Here is a 23,714-nt window from a genome sequence, read left to right on the forward strand (position 1 = left end):
CAGTTGCTGATGCATTACAGGCAGATTGGCCCCCAAATCGGATTATTTGCTGTGGACTGACACCACACTGAGATGACATCTCCTTTAAAGTGGAGAGGGCCTCCACTCACACTCTGGCCACTACTTAAGCAGCAGCTTCAATATAATTCATTTATGTCCTGGATATGGCTTCAACCTTTTGAATAAGGCAAGAGTACTGCATTTACCATTAGAGAAATGAATGTCACCTACATCTAACCAGGGTGCATCCTGTACTTTACTGATAGAAACAATATTTTCTAATGCTGTCTGGCTCTGCTGTGCTGTGCCGTGCCGTGCAGTGTACTGTGGATTCCAGCGCCTCAGAGAGCTGGTTCTTCTTACAAGTACTGTAGGTGGAGACACACTGTAATATTTATGTTCTTTTGATGTACAATTAGCGCGTCAGCTTCCAGAGTAGATCATCTAATCCAGTGCCACTTCAAGCTGCTTTAAATAGATCCAGTATGCACCAGGTAATTTAGTGTCAGTTCTTTGTGTCTCTACCCCTCCTCTTTCAGTCCGCTGCTTGTCATAAGGTTAGCGCGCTGTGTAATTGATACTAAATTTGTCATGATGTGGATAGCACAGTTCAAGTGGTGCAGTGTACCTAAGAGTCGCGTTGTTCCCAACCCCAGTTTGTCATTGCTGTGCTGCCACCAGTCCATGCATAAAATTAGGCGGCCATGCTCATTGACATGGAGTGTCTCGTCCCTACTTATCCTGCTTGCCCGATAAATAAAGTGTGTTTTCATTGTTGCCCGTGGTGCAGTCCCTAACAGAGACAGAACAGAAACACAACAGATAAGCGCTGGTTATTTTCTCTTTTTTTAATCACTGCTAGAGAAAGTCGTAAAAGTCAGTCTTTTGTGTACTGATGTGAAGTTAATCTGATTTTAATTTAATTATACGAGTTAGTTGCGGAGGGCACAGGCATTGGGGTGTTTGTTGTAAGAATGTTCTGACATTGGCGCAGGTATGGGGCAGCTAGCATGTTAATTAATGATGAAGATCCTGACAATATGCAGAGGCATGACAGCGTTAAGCCAGTCGGCTGCTGCTTCCTTTGCATATTAATAGATCCTTCATTATTATTTAATATGACAGCTGCTCCAAGGGCTACCATCAGACCTTGTCTCTGTTATTTGCTGTTTTGTGCTCCCCATGTGACAGTGCCATGCTATTCTCTATTTGTTGAAATGTTCCGTTTTCTGTTCTCTGACTGGTGTGGCTCTCTACATGCGGCCGTGATGCGCTGTTTGTTTTGTGCTCAGGAGGATTCTGACTTGCCCGAGCGTCTATATGGGAAAAGTGTTTGAATCTAAAGGTGACTTTGAAAGAATATATGAGGCAGGATTGTTTTGTTTGCATAGTAATGAATGCAGATTAGCACTGAGTGGGATTGGTCTTGTTGACGTTTAGACTTCTAGTGGCTTAATAGACTTGTTGCTGGGAGCCAACGTCTCCCATGCTTCCTTATTACATCCACTGTATGGAGGTGTGTGTTGTATGGATATGACAATTGATCTGCTGAAATGAAACAATTATCAGAACAAAGATTTCGATTTATGGAGTGTGTCACTTAGTCAAAGACCGGGTGGAGGTTGGAGCAGAATGCTAAATGAAAAATGCCAAATGATCATTCCATCTGTAGTTCAAATCAATGTCCTAGCTTGTATTTACTCAATACATATTTGACCAAAACCTGTCAACTTGTGGGTACTTCATGGGTAAATGTCCTTGTTTTTCTTACTCACACTTACGATATTGTTCAGTTTACTTTAGAAAAAGAAAATGGTGGGGGCACACAGACTGCAGTGCAATAAACCACAGCGGTCTCACAGCCAAAGTTAGAGAGCATCAGAAAGCACCACTGCGGCACTCCTTTGAGCGGCACCTGATTTGTGGGGGGAATTTATCACACAAACAGCCCAGAGGTGATTTCAATATTTACTCGGCAGTCTGTTCTGCATACGTCTCATTTGGAAAACAGTTGACTCTTGCCCATTATACACAAATGAAGGCTGACCTTCAGACTGGGCAGAGGCCACATTCATTATGTGGAGAAGTATCACCTTCTTATGAGGCAATGTTTTTTTTTTCCTGCTCTGCCTATGCATATTGAACAGCAGCCAGGGCCCATTGCAAACGAGAGGGCCCTCGCTGACATGATGTATACTGTACGTCAATATGGTACTGATGTATTTTAAGATGCAAACAAGGCTTTAAATTATATGCACCTCCATGTCAGTGGCTCAGAGTGACTCTCGCCATCTGCCTATCAGCTGGGGATGAGAGGGTACCCAGACCGGTATGCTCATGTGTGCATGTTTGTCAGTGTGTGTTTGTGTCTGTGTGTGCGCATGCTTGCATGTATCTATTAGAGCCACATGTTCGATTTCTACCCCTCCTTGTACTTGTGTCTCCCTTCAGATGCATGGCTAATAGCTGCTCTTGAGTCCCATCATGGAGACGTGACAGCTTAGTGATGATAAACGCAGACGTTGCCTTGTTCTGCGTCAAACGTAAGACAAACCTGCATATCAAGTATAAGCAGCCTCTGTAAAAGGGCAGGTAATATACTGTATTGTGGATATGAGCGATTCCACTAATAGGTACATATCTTTTTCTCGCCATGCATCTTTGATTTTTTTTTTGCTGGGGTTGGCTAGAGGAGTCAAGGGACTCTCCTGAGACCCACCAGGCCTAGAGGAGCTTTAGCACTATCTGTCCCTGCTGTTTGAGACCAGCCTCATGAATAAAGATTTCAGTCACGTTCAATACACCAAAACCCTGGAAATACCACAATGACAAACCGATGCTTTATGATCTCTGCAGTGTGCCCAGCATATGTATGTCTATAATCTCAGACTTACTATATCAGTGACATCAAGTCCATTTTGTTCGAGGTTGACGACGACGTCAAACATTGCTATTGCTGCATATGATGATCATTTAAAATGTGATGTCAGTAGCCATTTAGTCTGCTCATGAAAACAGCATCCTCAGGCCTGAGGAGAAACCATGTAAAATTCTCAAAGGCATTTGGCATCTTGTCGGAAATGTTCAAGTGGTATGCATGCTAAAGCACGAATTATAATTGCTAAATTGGAAGACTGAAGCTACCATAAAACACTACCATCATTAGCGCAGCCTATATTCTAGAGCTGGGAGGGCAAACTGTCAGGGTACAAAAATGTTTGTTTCTGCAACAAATCTGCTTGTTACATTTTATGGGCAGCTTAAAAACAGACAAACAAACAAAAACAACTACAATAAAATAAATAAAGATAAGAACTTCATGTTACGCTAATAATTTTTCTTTTTTCATTTTTTGATGCCTGTTTGCTCAATAAGGGTCTTTTTGCCTATTCCCTCATTAATTTCCCGCCTCAAAAGTCTTGAGTATGTTAGTTGTTTTTTTTTTTTTTTGTGAAGAATGTAATAGAGATGAAATTGAATTGAATATGTTTCTTCACATGGCTCTCCAAGTGTTGAATACACTCAAAGCCCTTTACAAATGTTAAAGAATACAAAAAAAATATGAATCCTGCTACATTGTTTATCGTTTTCCGTTCTGCTTGATGAGTAGCCTTGACTCCCAGAAAAGCCCTGTTATTATGAGACACTGCACATTATAGCTGTGAAGAGTTTGAATACCAATGTTAGACATTATTCAAGGCGATTAGATTTGTTGAATACATTAGAGGGTATCATTGAAATACCCTCGATAAGAAGATTTTTAAGCCACAGTTCTCTCTCTGTATTTGTTCACATATTGAACCTGTCTCACTACTGTCTCGTGTTTTTCTCTCCCGTGTCACGCTGTATCACTGTGCCTCTATTATATACACACACGCTTTGTGTGTTATAACTTGAACACACAAAATGCTTGCATCATGCACTATTATGTTGACTGCATCTGTTCCCATCAAGGTGCAGATACATCAATATAGTCGTGAGGAACTCCGGAGTCAGTGAAACATTCATAAAAATCATATGCTGCCACACACACAGAGATTCATCCCATCAGCATGATAACCTGCTGTGAAGATATCCCCTGTCAGAAGATGAAAAACCAAGCTGTGATCTCACAGGCGCTCATTCCCCATATTGTAAAATTATTCATTGTTTTATTATTTCAAAAGTCCTTTTTCTTGTTTTTTTTCTTTCATTCACCGGGGCAGGTTTCGGAAAGGTTTAGCAGGTGCAGTGGCTCGGCCCCAGCAGACATGTAGTGGTCTGTAAGCGTTCTGTCTCCTCTGCCTCCTCTCTCCAGGCCTGACAGCAGCGGCGGCAGCTGCTGCCAACGCAGCCATCGCAGAGGCCATGAAGGTCAAGAAGATCAAGCTGGAGGCGATGAGCAGCTACCACGGCAACGCCAACCACCATGGGGCCGACGGAGAGAATGGAGACCTCAGCTCCAGCGTTGGTGAGGATGCCCTTCACACCGACTGTCACAAACACAAACACATTCGCACTCACATAGACAGACGCATGCTGCAAATTATTTTATGTGGCTGTGAAAACACAAACACATTAAGACTTGCACACGTATCACCATGTTGACAGAACTTCCAAAAAAATCATCTACTCAATATTCTGGATAGAAGATGTTCAATCACTAATAAATCTTTGTCTGGAGTCACACATGCATCAAAATACACATAGGGATTTAAAATAATGCAGAATGATGCATGAGCCCCAAACGGTGTTTGAGGAAAGCCTAAATCCTGTTTGAAAATAAGGAGTTTTAGACAAACACATTTCAAGTGAGTCAGAATTATGAGCAATTAAATGAATGAAGTTTTGTCAGAGCCACCCATAGACAGAGTACAGTCAGAGTTTGCAGGATTGCTGGGACTAAATGTGTGTGCCCGTCAACTAAATTGTTGTGTAGAAGGGTTAAGGCAGCTTTTGTTAATTAGGCCGCTTACAAGAAAATGGCAACCAATTATGAGAAAATGGAAGGGCATATCATAAGACTAATCATTTTTTTTTCAGGGCTCAAGCAAATGTTTAATGTAAGAAGCTTGGTGAGGAGTTGATGAAACGTCTTCCAGAGGTGTGGGAAACGCTGCTTTTTAAAAAAAAAATGTAAAATAGGGACCATCTGTTTAGGCTGAAGTGTTTGCCTACAGAACCAAAAGGTGTTACGGTTCAACTGTTATGGGGCAAAAAGGGTTTTATCTATTGACACATGGTTCTCGCGATCACAACCAATATTTTATCAGTTGTTTCTTGACTCATTCCCTCACTCTGGAATCTGTTGAATACTATTTGACATCCTGCTTAACCAGTGGCCAAATAAATACACAGGAGCAAAGCAGTCCTTTTTGCCAGAGGTAGTAAATAATAATAATAAATACATACAGTTTGACTCGCACCAAAGACTTGCGTGGCTGTTTCCCCTATGCTGCTGCTTTCTTAATAAAATGGTGAAACATGTTCAGCCCGTACGCGCTGTGAATGTCCACCTCGGTGAGGTAAGTCTAATTTTGTCCTGAAGTTTTACACTTTCACATTGAAAGAAAAAAAAAAAAAAAAAAACATTGTTAACAGCTAATTGAAACTGTGAACACAGTTTCCCAAAGCTATCAGCTTTTAACAAGATCTAACTGAATTGCTGTGAGAGCACTGCTTTTTCACTATGTGCCATTTCAATTAATTATTAGCCCTAAAATGCAGAAGGATTTTCATAATATCTCGCAGAACCACTTAGTGCATTAAAGAGAATGATAATGTATGTTAGTGTGGATTCGTGAGCCCATTCCAAATTATAAACCAAATGTAATCCCTGTAGCTTTGGCTGCTAAATGGAGGTTTTGATTCACTTACTGTAATAAATGGCTTGACTCCTGAATACATTTCATCAGTAATACTTGACACCATGCAGCTTATGGTGTGCAAGATGAAAACAGGATGTGTTTCTAAGCAGATTTAACAATGCAAAATGCATAAAGTGTGAGGTCATCACTCCAAGAGAATGGAGTACGTAAAAAAAAAAAAGAAAAAAGAATACGAGCTTGCGAGGTCACGGAAATAAAGATAAATGTGAGTACCAACAGCAAGGCTATGGCAATGGAGCTAATAAGAAACTGTTTTATCTTTTTACAATTTAAATTGTAACCTTGAGCCCACAGCCAGCCACACAGGCTCCCGGTAGAATCATAATTCTGGCAAGGGGGAGCAGCTCTAGGTGTGGGTGCATGGGCCACAGCATTAGCTCTCTGAGTGAAATATATGGCAGTGACGCCTCTCGGCCCCATCCACAATCAATTGGATTCTTTTCCTTTAATATTTACTCGCAGCGATGAGATGCTCGTCTGCATGGTGATGAACAGTCTGCCACTGGCGTTTGAAGGTGACCTGTCAGTGAGTATGGACAAATCTCTCGCTCGCAGAAATGTAGAAAATAAATCATTAGGGGCAGGCAGTCAGACAGGGGCCTCTCTCTCTCCCTCACTCTCCTCGGATTTAAATCAGCTCAGATTTATGATTTGAATTAATGCTTCGTTTGGTCAAAGGAATGGTCGCAGAGACAAATGATGTTTGGTACTGAAACCATCCTAATATTGATTACTGGGTGTCGCAGCAATCTCTTGTTTATATCAAGCACTCTCCTGTGACAGGGTGGCCAGCAAGAGTCATCCTGATAATACGCCAGAGAAATATGGCCTGCTCGGCACCGCTGGGCCATGAAACGCAGCTAGCAGCATGCTGTCTTCCTCATCCAGCCCCAGGCTTTCACTCACATGTTTATTTTTAATAAAAGCGTTTTGTAATTTCACAAAAATATGAAGCGACTTACAGGAAAAGCGTGATTACAGAATTATTTAACATTCTAAAAGTGTCTCATCTCACAAGCTCTCGCAAACTATTTCGGAGTGCGAATGTGTAACATGTTCAGCTCTCAAGCCCATTATCCAATAGCAATCCAAACTTCTAAATCATTTGACTGATATAGCATTGAGTGGGCCGAGGGAGGACTGTATTTGGCTGTAGCTTTGTTGGGACTGGACTGACTGGTGCTCACAGTGCTGACAAGGGTATGACTTCATGCTGTTTTTAAGAGACTCAGACCGCAGCTGCTCTGAGGAAATGGACTGGAGTTTTATAATCATCCAGCTTAAACTAAGACTCACGCAAGCGGACGTGTTTACTTCCACAAATTATGTTACCAACCATGATAGGAATTGATATGATAATGACCATGATTCTCATAATACCACTAAGGACATAGACCCATTTAATCAGAAATAGCTGCTACATAAACTCATTGAAAAAGAAAAATCCTCCTCGGGCTAAAACACAGGTGCCTCATCTCAGTGTTTGTGTGAAGCAGATCTTTGTGAAGCGCTTAAAGGAAAGCACAGTGAAGGACACTCTGTTCTGTTTGTAGAGTTGGATTGCCCGTCGCCGTCTTTGTGTTGATGTAAATTGAACAGGCTAATATTTCTCCGTCGCATTAAATATTCATCACAATTAGACCTTCCTGTTTTGCATCAGTGTTATTAATTATAAGGAAAAAAAACAGCCAGTTCGACTCTCGGGCCAAAATAACCAAACATCCTGAAATGAGAGAATGAGAGAAAGGGAGAAGGAAGAGGAGATGTTTGTAAGAGTATATGAGGGGAAAGAGAGAGACATGGCAATGGAGCCACGTACAAATGTAAAGGCGGATAGAACGAGAGTTGTGTGGGGGTGTCCTTCTTTGATTTTCCCTCGCTCTCTTTAGTTGGGCAGAGGGAGCCCTCTCAAAGCACAATGTGGATTGTTCCTGCGCCTCTCAGGAAATGCCACAATTACAGATCACAGACCAAGCAAAACACGTGTGGCGCTGGGCCTTGAGGGGGATAAACAGCCCGCCATTCCCTCCCAGTGCATTGACCCCAGCCACAACCTTCATTACTGGGAGAGAAAATATTGTCAGCTGCCCACTAACAAACACCTGCCAATTTCAAGAGAAGGAATTGCTTTTTTTCAGCTGCGGAAAGAAAATGAAGTGTTTCTTAGACGTACAGAAAAAGAGTGGGAAGAAAAGATAAAGCAGCGTTCACCCTTGTCCTTGTTTCTCTGTGTTTTTTTTTTTTTTTTTTTTACTCTGTCTGGCTTACTTCGATGTCTTTCGCCCTCTGTCTCTCTTTGGCCACTGGGTGCTGCCCTGCCACTCATACGACTCCTCACCACACAGCTCTAATGGAGCCGAAATCCTGTTTGTAATTAGATATGGGAATTCCACTGTCATCAGCCAGATGATGCCGCGACACGCCGACCAAATAACACACCGGCAGACAGAGCCGCAGAGGAAGGGGAAGACACAACAGTCGCTGCGAACTGTCAGATTTTACTGTACATTTTTAATCAACCCTAAAAGCATAACACCACAACTAAGCTGCGTAAGCAGTTATATTCTACAGCACTACTTCAAAACCTGAAAGCCCTTTGTCTCACATCTGTGGCTTCAGTCCAGGCTGCCTGCGCCCAACAGGGAGTGGAGAGCCACATGCTCGGCTGAAGCTGGACGGATGGTGACAGGTACCTGGAGTGTTGCCTGACTGAGAGTTGAGAGAAGAGGTTCTGGGTGAGATGATGAGGAAGCATCATTCTCTCTTCCCAGGGTCATCAGGCTAATTTCTGCGAGCCCCACCCTCACGCTTATATGTTTGCATGTGCGTGTATGTATGTATGCGTGTTGGTTTGTGTGTGCGTGTGCATGCTCGTGCGAGAGAGAAAGAGGGGGCCTTGGCCCCTGAGAGCGCTCTGTGAGGAGACCACAGCTGTACACTCCCAGCAGCTAATTGGTCCTTATCTAGCTGTCCCATTCATCTTCATTTTTTACCAATTACTGAGCATTATCTGTGTTCTCAGTTGGGTATGGGACTTAATCCTTTTTGGTTAAGCTGGTGCTACAGCTTGCAAATTTCAAATGGAGAAGGGGGGCGAGGGGGGGTGGGAGAGAAAGGAGGGAAAGGTGGAGGGGAAGAGGAGGAGGAGCAAAAGTCATAGCAAAAACAAACTCTGAAACTTCCCATCATCCCTCACCGGCAGGAAGCAGTCAATAAACAATGACATCACACGAAGGAGAGGGGAAAAAATGGAAGGGATCAATTATTGGCGTTATAATTCAAGTCCTTGTTTGCAAACGTTGCAGCCTCATTGATTAGGCTCTTCTTGTTGCACTCACCATTATTGACTTGTTAAAACCATATTTTCTCATCATCAGTGGTTTTACGTTTGCGGTCACACAGATAACAACGCTTTAAGGGGGCGTCATTAATTATTAAAGATGTATTCATTTTAAAGCACAGCGAGTCCAAATCATCCTGTTTACTCTACAAACAATACAAGTATAGTACATTGCTCATCCAGAAGGTACATCAAGACGCTGCAATCTGGGGCAGTTAGCCTTAATTTTCTAAGATCAATGCATAACTAGGCTCCTCTCTATATGGGGTCCGCGCTTGGCCATGCTGCAGAGCTGAGTGGAGTCAGCCTGGAAACCATGCACTAATTACTGGAGTGTTTACTGCTCTGCTGGATAGCATTTGTACATTTTGGATCGTATCAGTGAGTCAATGTGCTCCGTGCTAAACAGATAAATAAGACATTAAGATGACTGTGTATGAATGAAATTACAGCGGAAAATTGATGGTCATCAATTATAAAATGAACACAAAGTAAAATGGATAGAATTAACAGCCACACACGTATGTATACTTACAGAACACACAGACATGCGTGTCAGCAGACACAGACAGCCATGCACACAAAAGCAGGACACATATAGAGACAGTGCTCCTGCACTTTGATAGGGATCTGTTTGGTCACACTCTCTGTGCCAGCTGTCAGCCCAGCTCCACTGCTGCGATTTAATTAGTCTGTTTATGTCCTTTCTAATAATAAAGCTCTCTGGGTGGAAGGACACATCCAACTAGCTAGCTGAGCGCCCCAACCTGCTAGCTGCGCTAGTGCTGGTGGCCCAGCACTGCTAAATGTGGGCCACGATGGAGGATGGTGGCTACTTCCTGCTCCTCTATACAGAACAATGGCCCTCAGGCTCAGATCTAGTATCACCCCCTACTCAATCCTAACCTTAACCATTAGGGGATAAAGCACATACTGACCTGATATGAGTGTCTAGGGGCAACTCCATCCATCTTCCTCTCTAGCTCTCTTGTGGGAGCCTTTGTCAGCCGAAGCTCTTGAGAGAGACTAGATTGTAGCCATAGGCTGAATAGAATTCATTTTGCGAACATATCATAACAGCTCTTCCACTACGACACGTTATTGTCTTGTCTGATTCATGCAATTACAGAGTGGTTTGTTTTGATTGTCTTTATTCTGATATCAAGGCTGCGTGGGACAAAATGGGGTCCGTCTGAGCTGCAGGTGTTGGGGAAGAGGGGAGCAGTGGTAGTGACTGAATCAGACACACTGAGCTAGAAAGAGAGTGCCAGAGCAGACAGACAGCCTTCCAGCCTGACTAAAGAGCTTGATGGGTCTCTGTCTCTCTCTTGGGCTTTGGCCCTCACCATCTCTCTATTAGTCTGCCAGGCTCATGGGAGCCAGGTGACAGATAAGTGAAGAACGACACACACATTTTAATAGACATTTCAAAAGATAAACCTGATAATCATTTCTCTTTTTAATGAAGTCTAATGTCCTCGTTCTAATTCCAGTTGCGTCGGCTGTTAAGCATCAGCGTAATACTTGAATATGCATGATTGGGAAATTGTGAGGCACACTGATGTAGCTACAAAATGCACAAACGCAGACAACTGCAGAAATAGATTACAATAACAGGGGGAATTGATTAAACATTATTTCCGTAATGATCCATATCAAGTTCTATCATCTTTGAGTGGCAGCGGAGTTGCAGCGTTACAGGGAGGGATAGACACAAGGAGAGACAACACGCTAGACAAACCTCGTGTCATGGAAATATTTGTTTGATTGTCTCATGTGGTTAGTTCACAATAGCAGGAGCAGGGCTATAAAAAACAACTGACCAGTCGAGTTGTCATCCCTCATCAACATTAGGCCTCATTCTTCATTAATTGGATAGATTAATTTGGAGCGCTTTGATGCGGGGTGATGCATGCGTTCGGCTGTCCCCTCCTCACTATTCTCTGTCAGGTTGAATTTAGCCAGGGAAGGGGCTGACCTTTGAAAGTGAAGAGATCAACACAATTTGAAAAGACAATGTCACTTGGTGTAAATGTGATACGTGTAATAAATGACATTCAACCTTTCAGTGATGATGAGCTTTCGCAGGTTGGAGTAATGTGAAATATGCACAACGTGTAATTGCGTAGAATGTGGAGCAGTTTTCACAAACACAGCTAAGATGGTGCAGCGTTAGAGCCGGGATATCATGCGCTATCATCGTTTTACTATGATTATGTCTAAGAGGAAACATTAGCATACAGTAATAATATTACTGTGTGCACAATCACAGTAATGACAACACAGTGATGACAACAGCAAAATGACAATCTCTTCTGCTGTGATTACCCTGTAAAAATATCCCATTGCCGCAATCTGGGAGAATCAAAGAACATTTGTGTGATAGAAACAGTTGGTCCTGTTCCACGAAAGTACTCTGCTGGTTGCCTGAACCGAAAGGTGTTTCTTTTCAATTATGATATGGGAACCCTCATCCAAATAGAGCTATCAGCCACAGTGAGCCCAGACATCTTCACCATCACACAGCCTGTCCTCCGGGACCAAGATAAAGACGGAGAGAGTGAGCAAGTTCAAACAATGTTAAGGATTTTCACAATTTCAGCATGCCCTTCACAGTGTGAACAAACAGAGGAAGGTATTCAAAATGTGTTTGGAATCCCCAACAAAATCACTGAAATAGCCTCAACATGATGTTATTTTTTTCATTTTATATGTGCTACTTTATGGGCACTTAAATGTAATTCAATCAAAACTAACAGCAGTTTATTTATTTATTTTTTTTGGACTGCAGCGAAACAAAATTGATGTTACAGCCAGTTCACCTTGAACTCATTAGCATCGCTTAAAACTGTAAACTATACACTGCATTACTGATTTTCTCTCACAGGGTGATTGTAATGGAGGAAGTGAGAACGCAGAAGGTAGTGATGCTAATTTTGTAATTAAAACAGATGATCTGATGACCACATGCAAACTGATCCCCCCTCCCCTTCCACCAAAGTGATATGACGGCAGAGTGGGCCGTGATTGATAACGCTCGTCAATATATTTCATTTCAGGAGCCTTAGTCAAATGACAACTGGTTGTCATTGACTGAAAGCAATCTTTTTAAAAGGGGAGCCTTTGCTAAGTATCAGATGAAAATGATTCCTCTGTCTGCTTGGGTGTCACTGTCTGTAGGAGCTTTATTGATTGGGCTTGAATATATTGCACCCGCAGTAGTAACAGCTGCTAGTAATATCTCTGCTCCCCTTCTGCTCTCCTCTTCTGCTCACAGCACTTTCTGTGCCACGGCTTATTGTCAGCGATCAGATGTTGGTGCTCTCTTGCCGATGCTGCATGCTTATCAAGAGTGATGTGTGACAAATGTAAAGTGAGCCTGGTTCCGACCCAAATTAGAGACGCAAACAGTTTTTTGCTAATGTGTCCTGAAGGCCTGGCTGTCCTGGCCACCCCCAGCCTTGTGCATGATTGCATTAACTAAACCCACCATTGTCTCCCCCACTCTATACGCTCTGTGTTATCAAGCACAAGGATGTTGGCATTGGTTGGTAAAGGTCATTTACTGTAATGAGATTTGCCACATGCAAGCATATGGCTTGATTATTGCCCTGTTCGTTAACATTTTCAGCAAAGAGACAAATAGACAGCTAAAACGCAGGCCAGCGCGGGTGGGGCGACGGAGAAACGTGTTTAGCATTTTCTCTTCAAAGATGGGAAGAACTTTTTTTTTTTTTTTTCACAACAGATCTGCCACAGAGATGATTGATCTTTCAATTTTCATAAGGAATGCGTGCCATTAGAGCCGAGGATTTAAATTATCCTATAAAAGTTGCCTGCCTTAGATTTTATACACTTAAAGGACAAACACCTCTGTCTGTCTCCTTGATAATTTCTACCACATGTTACACTCCAGTGGTTTGGGTAGGAAAGCAATTATGTTACCTCATCAAACCAGAAATGTTTTCTTATCATGGTTTCTCTTACATTACATTGCATTAGGAATCTTGGCAGGAAATCTTTGCCCACCTGAATCATTGGAGAGTGTATCTCCTTATCCTGGCATGCTTAACACATTTTGTTTGTTGATGTGATTTAGATTGAAATGTGTCCAATCATCACAGCTCTTGGAATGTAAAGGACATTGTTTGCATGTGTTTTTACGTCTGGCTGGCTCCGTGCGTGCACGCCCCTATGCACAATTATCTGTAGTGCATCACTGTCTGAGAGTGTACCCGTATGTTTTCATGTTTACCTCTCCTAGTTACTGCCAGATCTACTGTATTCTTTTTATGTGTCCGTTTGCTTGCGAGTATGTGTGTGTGCATACGTGAGTGTACAGCAGGTATTTAACAAAGGCAAGATGTTTGCTTTATTATCAACATTAACTGCGTAAACACAAAAGGCTTCAAAGTTTCATTCAATGACACTGAGGGGCTGTGGGTGGCTACATCAAAGCGCAATACCTTCCTCTCTCCCCCCATTTTAATGAGAAACAGGACTCACCAGCCTTGACTGAACCTGCCATCTGTGTGTGTCTGTTTTTTCTTGTTTGCATGTGTGTGTGTGTGTGTGTGTGTGTGTGTGTGTGTGTGTGTGTGTGTGTGTGTGTGTGCGTATGTGGGAGCAGTTGCGCTTCCGTGCATAAGTAAGCATGCACTTGTGTTGTGTAAAGTGGCACCAAGATGCCAGACAACATATTTATGGAGGCTGTTTCTTATGTTTGATCTAACGGCTGTAAGGCTCCCTCCATCTTACATGGCAGGGCTTCTGATTTTTGGAAGAGATTAACAGTTATAGTAAAGATGAATAGCTGATTAGTGTTATGGAGGGACCTCTAAATGTCTCGCCGCTGACAGACACTTTGTCATGAGCCGTTCATTTCCTTTTGGGACTGGTGTGCAAATCCTTGATATGACCACAACAAAGACTCTCCATGTGTGTGCACCGCCGTCTCACCTTTGTTGAAGAAATACATACACGGCATGGGGGCATTTTACAAGCTCAATTAGGAGGAAAACTCAGATTGTTTTGCTGCGGCGGACTGCGTATGCATTGTGCAGTGAGTCAGTTCATTTAGCTGCTTGACTGGAATGGTCCTGTTCAGTTTGACAGATCAGAAGAAGAAAAAATATCTCAACACCATGAAAACCAAAGGCTTAGCGCTGAGCAAATCAGCCCTTTGTCTTGTTCAATTCAAATCAAAGGATAACCAGGAATGTTTGTTTGACAACAGCATTTACAATGCATTGTTCTGAAGCCCAGAGCCTCCCAAACAAAGACAGATAGGCTTTAAACAAGTCATTTAATTAGCACCGGATCCCCAGCTTTGGCTTTGCCAACCAATTATACATTCCTGAGGCATGTGCAGGTCCTATTTCACAGGAGCGAGAGGCAGATCCTCTCCAGCCCTGTCTCTTACAGTACATCTCTCCCCTTCCATTTAAGAGAAGGTAAATAGCCCAGACAGACAGCTTCATTAGCCAGCGTCTGAAGAGCGCGGGGCCGATTGTCGCTTAAATAGTGCGCTTTTACTGCAGGCCCAGCCGGCGACCTCCGATCAATTACAGCTGACATTATTGTTTGTCGGGAGCTTTTTTCCTGGACAGAGGGAGTAAAAAACGAGATCAGGCCTGAGCTTTGGCTGGAAATGTAATCTTCCCCCTCTCTTTGGTTCTTTCGCTCCACAAACAATAAATCATTCAGTTGAAGAGATAATAAAGTGCCAAGTAGGAGCTAGTTTAATTTTTGTCAGGGGAAATCTGTCCACAACAGAGTTAAGGGTAAGGGGCTGGCTGCTACCTCCATACCATTTTCAATGACAATAGCTTAGTTCCTTTTTTCTTATTTTCCTCTGTAGGGTTAGACGGCCTGAGAGGCTGAAGTCCTGTTTAGATGAAGATTAACTGCTGCACAAATCACTGCAGGTTATCATTTCTGTCATCAAAATAAATTACTGCTCTCTTTTTAATCATTTTAAAACATTCAACATTCAATCTTTTTTCAGTGTGATTCTTTTAAGCATCCGACCTACTGTCAGCCGTGCGGTTTGGTTCTGATGTAACAGCTTTTTAATCATGTTGTTACCAAGGGCTGTTTTAATTCATTCAATTCATCCTCTGTGATTCAGATCTTTGCTTATCCATGCGTGAACTCCCAAGCACTGCACGACATAATAGCTGAGCTGTTTATATTGGTATTAAGTGATTTGTAGTTTTAATGATGGTAAATAGGAGTTCACCTTTGCAGGTCCCTCAGGCTTACTTCAGGTAAATTACTCCAAATGCATTGTTTATGCCCTTCAGGAAAGAGGGGAGCTTGTGGGAATTCACCTCTCATCAGGTCTGAACTTCTGTATCAGAGATAAACACAAACTGACAAATATGTTTCTAACGGTTTGCCCACTGGAATATCTGCACAATATGCAGGTGATTAATGAGTCTCGCTAATGCCTTTTGATTTTGTTTTTGGAGAAGAAAAACACAAAAATCCCTCCGTATTATTATCACCAAGGTAAAATCGTTCAGGACTGTGAACTGCAGTTGCTTGTGCTCCTTTTATTTTGCAAGAATAAATCTAGCAAATGGGAAGAAATTGCATATGAATGAAAGTGAAAACACTTCACTGTTTCGCAGAAACACTAGATTCCTTGAATGAACCAATATCGTCCTCACCTGGCTCCTCTCAGCAACAAGTAAAGGGATTTGGTAGACACTCGTCGGCCTGTGGCACATTCCCCTACAGTTGTCTGAAAGGGCCTTTATGGGAGAAACACCGCTTTAGGATGGGGTGACATGAAAGGGGCTGGACGGGCACTGAAAGCGAGACTAATACCCCTTAGAGCTAACAGAGGTCCAGTGTTCCGCCACCACGCTGTCTGACGGGAAGAGACGCGTCGCCGAAATTCATACACCATCAAGAGCAAAAAATAAAAGAATATGATGAGCAGAGAATGTGATACTTTCACCTCTTCCTCATTCTTTATCGATTTGGTGAAAATTTGGTTGCTGCCTTCATGTGTGTAATCATGTGTGATTGAATGGGTGTAATGTATCCACCTCAAAGGCAAAATAAGTCTCTTCACTCTGGCCCTTGAGTGGCCTTGAAAGGCTGATAGGTAGCCTAAACCTCTCCATGTTGTCCTACAGTAAGTACCCCCGCAATCAGGCCCTCTGTGGTGTTTTTTAATTGAGCTTAGCCTGCTGAGTGGTAATTGATTCAGCCTGAGCTACAGCAGAGGCGCTGATACAAGGTGCTGCTTGGCTTCCGCCTTTCTTTAATCTCCCCTGCTTTATATTGTTTGGGAATACTCGCCACTGAGAAACTGCATGCCATCTTTCTTATGGAAATCAATGCTTCTTTTAGAGGTAGAGGAATGCCAGAGAGGAGTACTTCTCATGTCCTTTCATTTTCAACCAGTGTCCTTCTCTTTAGAGGCTTCGCCATGCAGATCTCCTTGCCCTTTGGCTACTGATGTTTTGTCAAAAAAGAAGAGTGGAGTTGTTTTGTGGATCAGCTTTCTGTAGTGCAGTATCTTTTTTTTCCTCTTTTCTTTCACGCAGCTTTTTTTTTTTTTTTTTTTACCTTGAACCTCGCTGCCAAGAAAAGGAGAAAAAAAGGAGTGAAAAATCAACACAGAGGCTCAATCAGATCCAATAGTGTCTGTGGGGTTTTCTTTAAAGCATTTGAGGAAAAGCATCTGAGTGGCGGAGGAATGAGACCAAACTGTTCCCAGTCACTTTTGATCCTGCCAGTTCAAAGTCCCCATAGAGCAGAGGGGGGAGGGAGGGGGTACTGCGGTTGGGGAGGGGGGGGTACAGACACCTAGCTTTGACCTTCTGTCTGTGCTCATGTCCTTTGAAAGTTGGCTTGTTTTCATTAAGCCATTCAGAAGCACAGTGCAGGGCCACAGTTTGACTAGCTACGAACCCCCTATGGTATCTTTATTAGACATTCTTTACATTTGTGGACTACTAATGGTTCAGTTTTCCCAATTAGGTGTCTATCGCTAGACAGCAATTGAATAATTTAAAACATTTGTAAGATATCTCTGATGTTGTAATGGAATAATTTGTGTGCATATGAAAGAGAAAGAAATGAAAATCCCATTATTGTGCGAGCTGAAAGTGACTTTACTGTTTTTGCTCTCGCTCTCTCCTCCCTGGTCTGGAATATCGGCTGCTATAATTAGCCTCAAGTCATTGCCATACTGTGGTCTGATGGTACTTGTTTGTCATTAGCACATTTAACTAGTCATTTGGGTAATGGCTTTTAAGATTGTCTTTGTTTTTACAGGGATATTTTTTATATGTAAATATTGAGAGAATTTCCATAATGTGCCCTTTTTATTCATCACAGAATAATTGATGCATCTTTATTGCTGTGTAAACTTTAGTCTTTGAATGACTGTGTATATAGTTATCATCCCCGTTCTCTTTATTATTATTGCAGTAGTATCTATTATTAACGTATGTTGTAAAACATTTATGTGTATTATGTTAAATGGAAAGATACCAGAGAAGCGATTAATTTGAATTATTCCATTTTTTTTCTAATGGACGGCAGTGTAAAGCTTTAGTGTTATTGGACGCCAATTTTAAAGGGTATCTCAGTGGTGGGAATTACTGACTGCTGAATTAACAGCAGCAGGTTTTGAGTTTGCAGCCAGACTCTCAGAAGTTTCCCCAGTGAATATCTCACTCATAATATGCATCATTGAGTAACCAACGACCTCTTCATGTGTCTCAGGCCTGGAACTCCCCTTCATGATGATGCCACACCCCCTGATCCCAGTCAGCCTGCCCCCAGCCTCTGTCACCATGGCGATGAGCCAGATGAACCACCTCAGCACCATTGCAAACATGGCCGCCGCAGCACAGGGCCAGAGCCTGCCCTCCAGAATGGTTACCTCTGTTATAAAGGTGAATTTTAAAACATAATGCAGCTAAGTCACAATACTAGATACTAGATTAACTTCCTCCATGTCCACGCAGGATATTTATTTTGCATGTGTGCGTTTCTGTTGCTGTTGGGGTTGCAGGAGCGAGTGCCAGACAGTCCCTCACCAGCCCCTTCCCTAGAAGACCACAGGAGGCCAGGCAGTCACCCTTCATCCCACCGCAGCAGCAGTGTGTCCAGCTCCCCAGCCCACACAGAAAGCTCCTCAGACAGGATACGTACGTCTCTGCATAACCTCACTACACAGTTAGCTAGACAGATAAATGTGCAAACTGTGTCGTTATTTATTATTACTTTATTGATGATCCTAATGCAGCTTGTGTTTTGCCATCCTCTCTCCAGCGGTACACCACAATGGCCTGTCCATGAACCATGCCCTGCTAGGTCTGTCCCCCAACATCCCACCTGGGCCTAAAGAGGGAGACCTGGCCCACGACATGAGCCATGAATTAAAGAGGATGCATGCTGACAAAGGTGAGTCAGGTTTCATTTTTTCCTAAAAAGAAGTTTGATTGGATGGTGTAGTCCAAATGTAACACTATGCTTTATAAACTCTACTATACTATTCTAACTCTAACTATACTATAAACTCTTAGTATCAGAAAATACTCCATTTTTGGTTAAGGACTTAAATAAACAAATATCCTTTTGTTCTTTCTATTCATTGATATTTCTTTTGTTCACATTGTATGAAAATGACAGATGTTATGAGAAACAAGTGTCTTAATTTTGCATTCATTCTCTACTGGACAGGCTCTGTTCTAGGAGCCTATAATATAGGATGTAGTTCTAGGAATTGAATCTGATAGCGAAGACAAATGCTCAGTTTCAGAAAAGATAAGCAGGTTTGTAAGTCTGCGGAAAAATCTCAAGTTAATATCACAAAAGTGGCGGCAGGAGGACCAACTGAGCCAACAGTGCAGACAAGGAGCCCATAGTTGGTTAATGTGTCACCAAAGGTAGAACAACTTTCTCAGGCTATTGTTGGTCAGAGAGCTCTCAGGTGTAATCAGATTGGATATTAGACCTTTTTTGTACCAACTGGAGCGGAAGATAACATCGATTTTATCACCAAAAAAAATGTAGAAGAAACTGTAGACACACTGGAACACATTCTGCATGCCTACTGCTTTTTTTTTTCACCAACTTTCAACTGATTGAATACAGTTTGAGGAACGTTAACAGGATTTGCAGTCAGTTAATCTGAGATTAGCTAGTCAAAAAACTTAGTCTTAGAGGGCCTAAGACTAAGTTTCTCAGTTCAAGCTTACTGTGTTATTTTACAGACCAAGAATCTAAAACTGTATGTGCTTACTAAGAGGCAACCTGCAGGAGTGTAAATATCTGTGGATGTGTGTATATCTATACATTTTCGGATGGAACAGCATGATGGAACTCCTCAGAAACACAGCGTTACTGTGTTGAGAAGCCCTTATATTATGCATGCTGTGATGACATCCTTTGACAATAAAAATCTATAGATACGGTGCACTGTTTCTGTAAACAAATTTCTGCCTCTGCTGTAATCGGACACTGAGAGTTTCTCCAAGCTCTCTTAAAGCTGGGGTGTGCGGTTCTACAGCTCCCATCCTGCAGCTCTCCCCTCTCTCTCTCTCCTAAGCCCCTCCCACTAGATGACCATGGACGTCTGGGGAAAAAAACGAAGTTAGCAGCTTGAGTCATCCCGATCATTATTGTGATCCCAGTGCCGTTATATGGCTACGTAGTTTTCTTTACCTGTGAAGCCCTTTAAGATGACATACTGTGATTTAAGGCTCGAACATTTGCTAACTACATAAACATGAACTTGAATTAGCTGCAGCCACGAGCCTCTGAAAACAGAGCACAAACAAAAGTAAGAGTTTTCTGTCAGACCTTTTGAATTCCAATATGCTGAAAGGTTATTGTGGGATTTTCCCCCAACAAGGTATCCCATCTTGAAGTAATTAAAGTAATAAAACTTTCAAATGCAACTACTTTTCATATAGATTTTACATTATTGATTTTATAAATTCACCAACCCCGATTTTTTTAATTCACCAAACGAATAGTCTTATACAGAGCAGTACACCTCCTCACATGTGGGATTTCCTATCATCTCCATTAACTTATTAATTTTAAATTTTCAAAATGCTGAACTCATATTGTGTAGAGCAAATGTTTTAATTCTTAATTGCTGCCATTATTTGATTTGATTTTGCAGTGTTTGTAATATATACATATATATATATATACAAAATATACAAAAATATAAAAATCAACTAACCGTTTCATGGAGGATTAAATACAAAATGAAGCAAATAATAGATTTTAGTATTCTCTGTTGGTTTTGGGCAGAGCAGGGGTGGGCTTTGCTGTGCTGTGCTTTTCTGTACTGGGTGATACGGGGTGGGGTGAGGCTGATAATGATATTAAAACCACTATGGAAATCATTGGGCTGTATGTTCCCTGTTGGCTAGGCTGACGTGAAGATCAGCGTTAGACTTTCACTCACGGGGTGTGAAGCAGTGAATAGTAATAATTAGCAGGATCATGAGCTGAATTTATGGGTCACAAACTGTCTAACTGTCTATGCATGAGTGTGAATATGTGTGTGTGCGGGGGGGGGGCTGGGGGCATGTGTATTTGTGTGTGACAAAAAGAGCGGCAGGCAAACAGAGCAGCGCAAACACAGAAAGAAGGAGGTTTAACCAAGTATCCACATACTGTATTAAATCAACTGAATGTTTCCTCAGCAGCAAAAATCTTGCTTCTCAACTGAAGTATCTCCTCCACACTCACATAATCAACACAAATGGACTGTAATTTCTTCGCAATATTAGAGGAGAAAGCAAATGACCCAGCAATCCACACCAATTCTAGCTAGTTGACCCACACGCATCTACCCGCAAACACAAGCTGTATTATCTTTTAGATTGTCAATTCCTGATATGTCACTGGACTTGATTAGGATTCTGAGCTCTCCAGTGTGTGCACCAGAGGTCTCGGGCTGTGGAAAACATTTTTATAAAATAACCCATTAATGCAGAGGAGTGCAACTAAATTAGTTACCAATTTGCTGAGCATGAATTAATGAAGAGAGCTTCTCCCGGCTCCCACAGTTGTAATTTTCATAATAACCCCAGACCTTTATTTGGCAGGTTGTTTAGTTTTTTCGTTTGAAGGTTTTCATTAGTCTAATGAGGACTGTGCAAGGGCGAGCAGTCAGCACAATTTACATGAGGAAGCTATCATAATAAATGAGGCAATTTGAATAACATGCACAGGTTTATGCAGCGAGATAAGAGAGATTGTAGCAGCCAGATTCAGAGGTAACCAATACATTAGAACCAACTAATAACCAAAGTAATTCCAATAAAAGCTTTAAGTGAAGGGAATAAAATTAATGATAGATATATTGAACTGTAATGATATGATACATGATGCATTAGATTAATAAAATAAATGTGTTCTATTGTTAAAGAGGGGAGAGGCCGTGCAATCCGAAGCTTTGTTTATAGTGAGCTTTTTAATTAGGCTTGTTCATCGCATCAGTTTGTTTAGATAAATGAGATAACATTCCAATGGTTTAATGATATCTCTCCACTTGTTTGATCTTTATGATCCTGGCAGAGCATTAAATTAATCTCTTGCAATGCACTCTTAGAAGGGAGCGCAGTGGGCGCACAGGAAGGATGCAGTGCCCCGGCTCATATGGAGGCTATTTAAATAGCCAGACACCTCAGAGACAGCCACTATAATGTCACATCACTCATATCCTATGAACATGTCTCATCTTTTTCATGTCATCTCTGCTGATGAAGGACAAAGGCTGTTTGTTGTCGTCTAAAAAAGACTGTTTCCAAAGTTGTGTCACCCAGTGCAGAGTAACCAGATGGTTACTCAGTTTTTTTAGACTGTTGTTTGAACTCGATTATTTTTTGTCCAAATTTTGCCCGATAAAAAAGAAGGAGGGGGGGGGAGTTGTATTAGATGATGTGTGAGAAAAAAGGCAAGTAGAAAGCTAAGTGTTATCTCACATGTGACTAATTGAATTGCTTCAAACACAAAGTCTGTGGCAATAGCTTCCGACAAGCCTCTGTCTCATGAAACAGCAGGTAGCTGACAAACAAGGGGAAATTTGAAAGGTATGGAAGCCTTTGGCTGTAAACTCACTTTGGACATCAAACACTTGACATCATTTTATTTCCTCGGGGAAAAGGTGTTTGAAACGCAAGCCATATGTATGTACGTCGAAGTATAAGAGTTGTCTGTAAATTCACCATGTGGCAGTTTCAGCATTTTGCCAACAACAAATTTCGCCACTTTACCTCGGCCCTCCTCGCAGTTAAACATGCCACATCTCTTTTTCTCTGAGCTGAAATGCCTGACAGGAGAGTCGGAGGCGACTACAGCATGTAAACTGATTCTGTAAACCATATTTTAAAAGTGGGTGAATCACTGGTAATATGATATTGGCACTTCCCTGGTAAACATTCTATATCCTTGTTGACACAACAGGAGATGCACTCATAATGTCCTCCCCAGCACAAATGGATGTATTACACTATGTCACCTAGATGTGCATCCTTTCATTCCTGCTATGAAGCGGGCAGTCGCACCCTTGTGACCACGACGGACAAAGCTGATTTGCTACGCCTTTTCTTTGTCAGGATGCCGCCTAGATGTCCAGTTGATATGCTTTGGGCTGGTGCACTGTGCACAGTCCGCAGTCCCAGTTTACCATCTGAGTGATGAAGGGGAGCAGGTACCGGTGTCACAGTATATTACATACAGCTGCTTTGGGCAAGGACCTGTGGACACTGATGGGCTCATGTGGAGAGGGGGCTACAAAAGATGAAAAAGTGATTTCTAGCCTTTGTAGTCTTTGTTCTGTTCCTTCTTTGCATACACATTAACAAATGATAAAAGGAAGTTTGGGGACTTTGGGTCAGGCAAAAGTTTCGGCGTGAGTTTTGCGCTCTTTTTGCCTTGTAAATATTTCACTGACATTGATGGTATCTCCGTACAGTATCATTAAAAGTTCGATATGTTCAGTGTAAGCTCCTTCTCTTCATCTTTCTGACTTTAATGCGTAGTGTTTTGTTCAGTCCTCCCTATGTCCTTGGCGTTGCAAGCTTCAAACACATGCTGACTACCTGACTTTCCCTAAGTCAGGAGGCAAGATCATTAGCCATCACAACCCTGAAATGTGACTTGGCAGACAATAATGCTTTATGATCAAACAACTTGTCAGTGCGTCCTGTTGAAATGAAAGAGTGCAAAAAAATAATTCAATAGAGGATCAATCAAATTTCCCCAGCCCATGTGAGAGAGATTGCTGATGGTGCAGAGAGGGGCTATTCCTCGAGGACATGGGAGTTCATTTGGATATTTGTTCTCCCCCTCATGAATGTTCCATTGCGTGACACCATCTCCTGCTAATCACATTTCACTGAAAAGGGGGGATGCTTTTAGGGACGTTGAAAAGAGAGAGGTTCTTTTTAATCTTTGAAATGCCTCAAAAGTGACAGAATGCTTTCTCCTGCCAAGACGTGAGCCTCGGATGG

At 42.1% G+C, this 23,714-nt stretch overlaps 1 protein-coding gene across 1 annotated transcript in view; it reads left to right on the forward strand.

The window, feature by feature from the left end:
* dachd (dachshund d) overlaps nt 1–23,714 on the forward strand; it is a 91,578-nt gene that overhangs the window by 49,598 nt on the left and 18,266 nt on the right. The window contains 4 exon segments of the mRNA XM_070837838.1: nt 4,298–4,450; nt 17,956–18,203; nt 18,206–18,383; nt 18,508–18,639. Coding sequence (XP_070693939.1) covers nt 4,298–4,450; nt 17,956–18,203; nt 18,206–18,383; nt 18,508–18,639 — 711 coding nt within the window.

This window comes from Pempheris klunzingeri, chromosome 10, assembly GCF_042242105.1.
Source record: "Pempheris klunzingeri isolate RE-2024b chromosome 10, fPemKlu1.hap1, whole genome shotgun sequence".
Classification (NCBI taxonomy): domain Eukaryota; kingdom Metazoa; phylum Chordata; class Actinopteri; order Acropomatiformes; family Pempheridae; genus Pempheris; species Pempheris klunzingeri.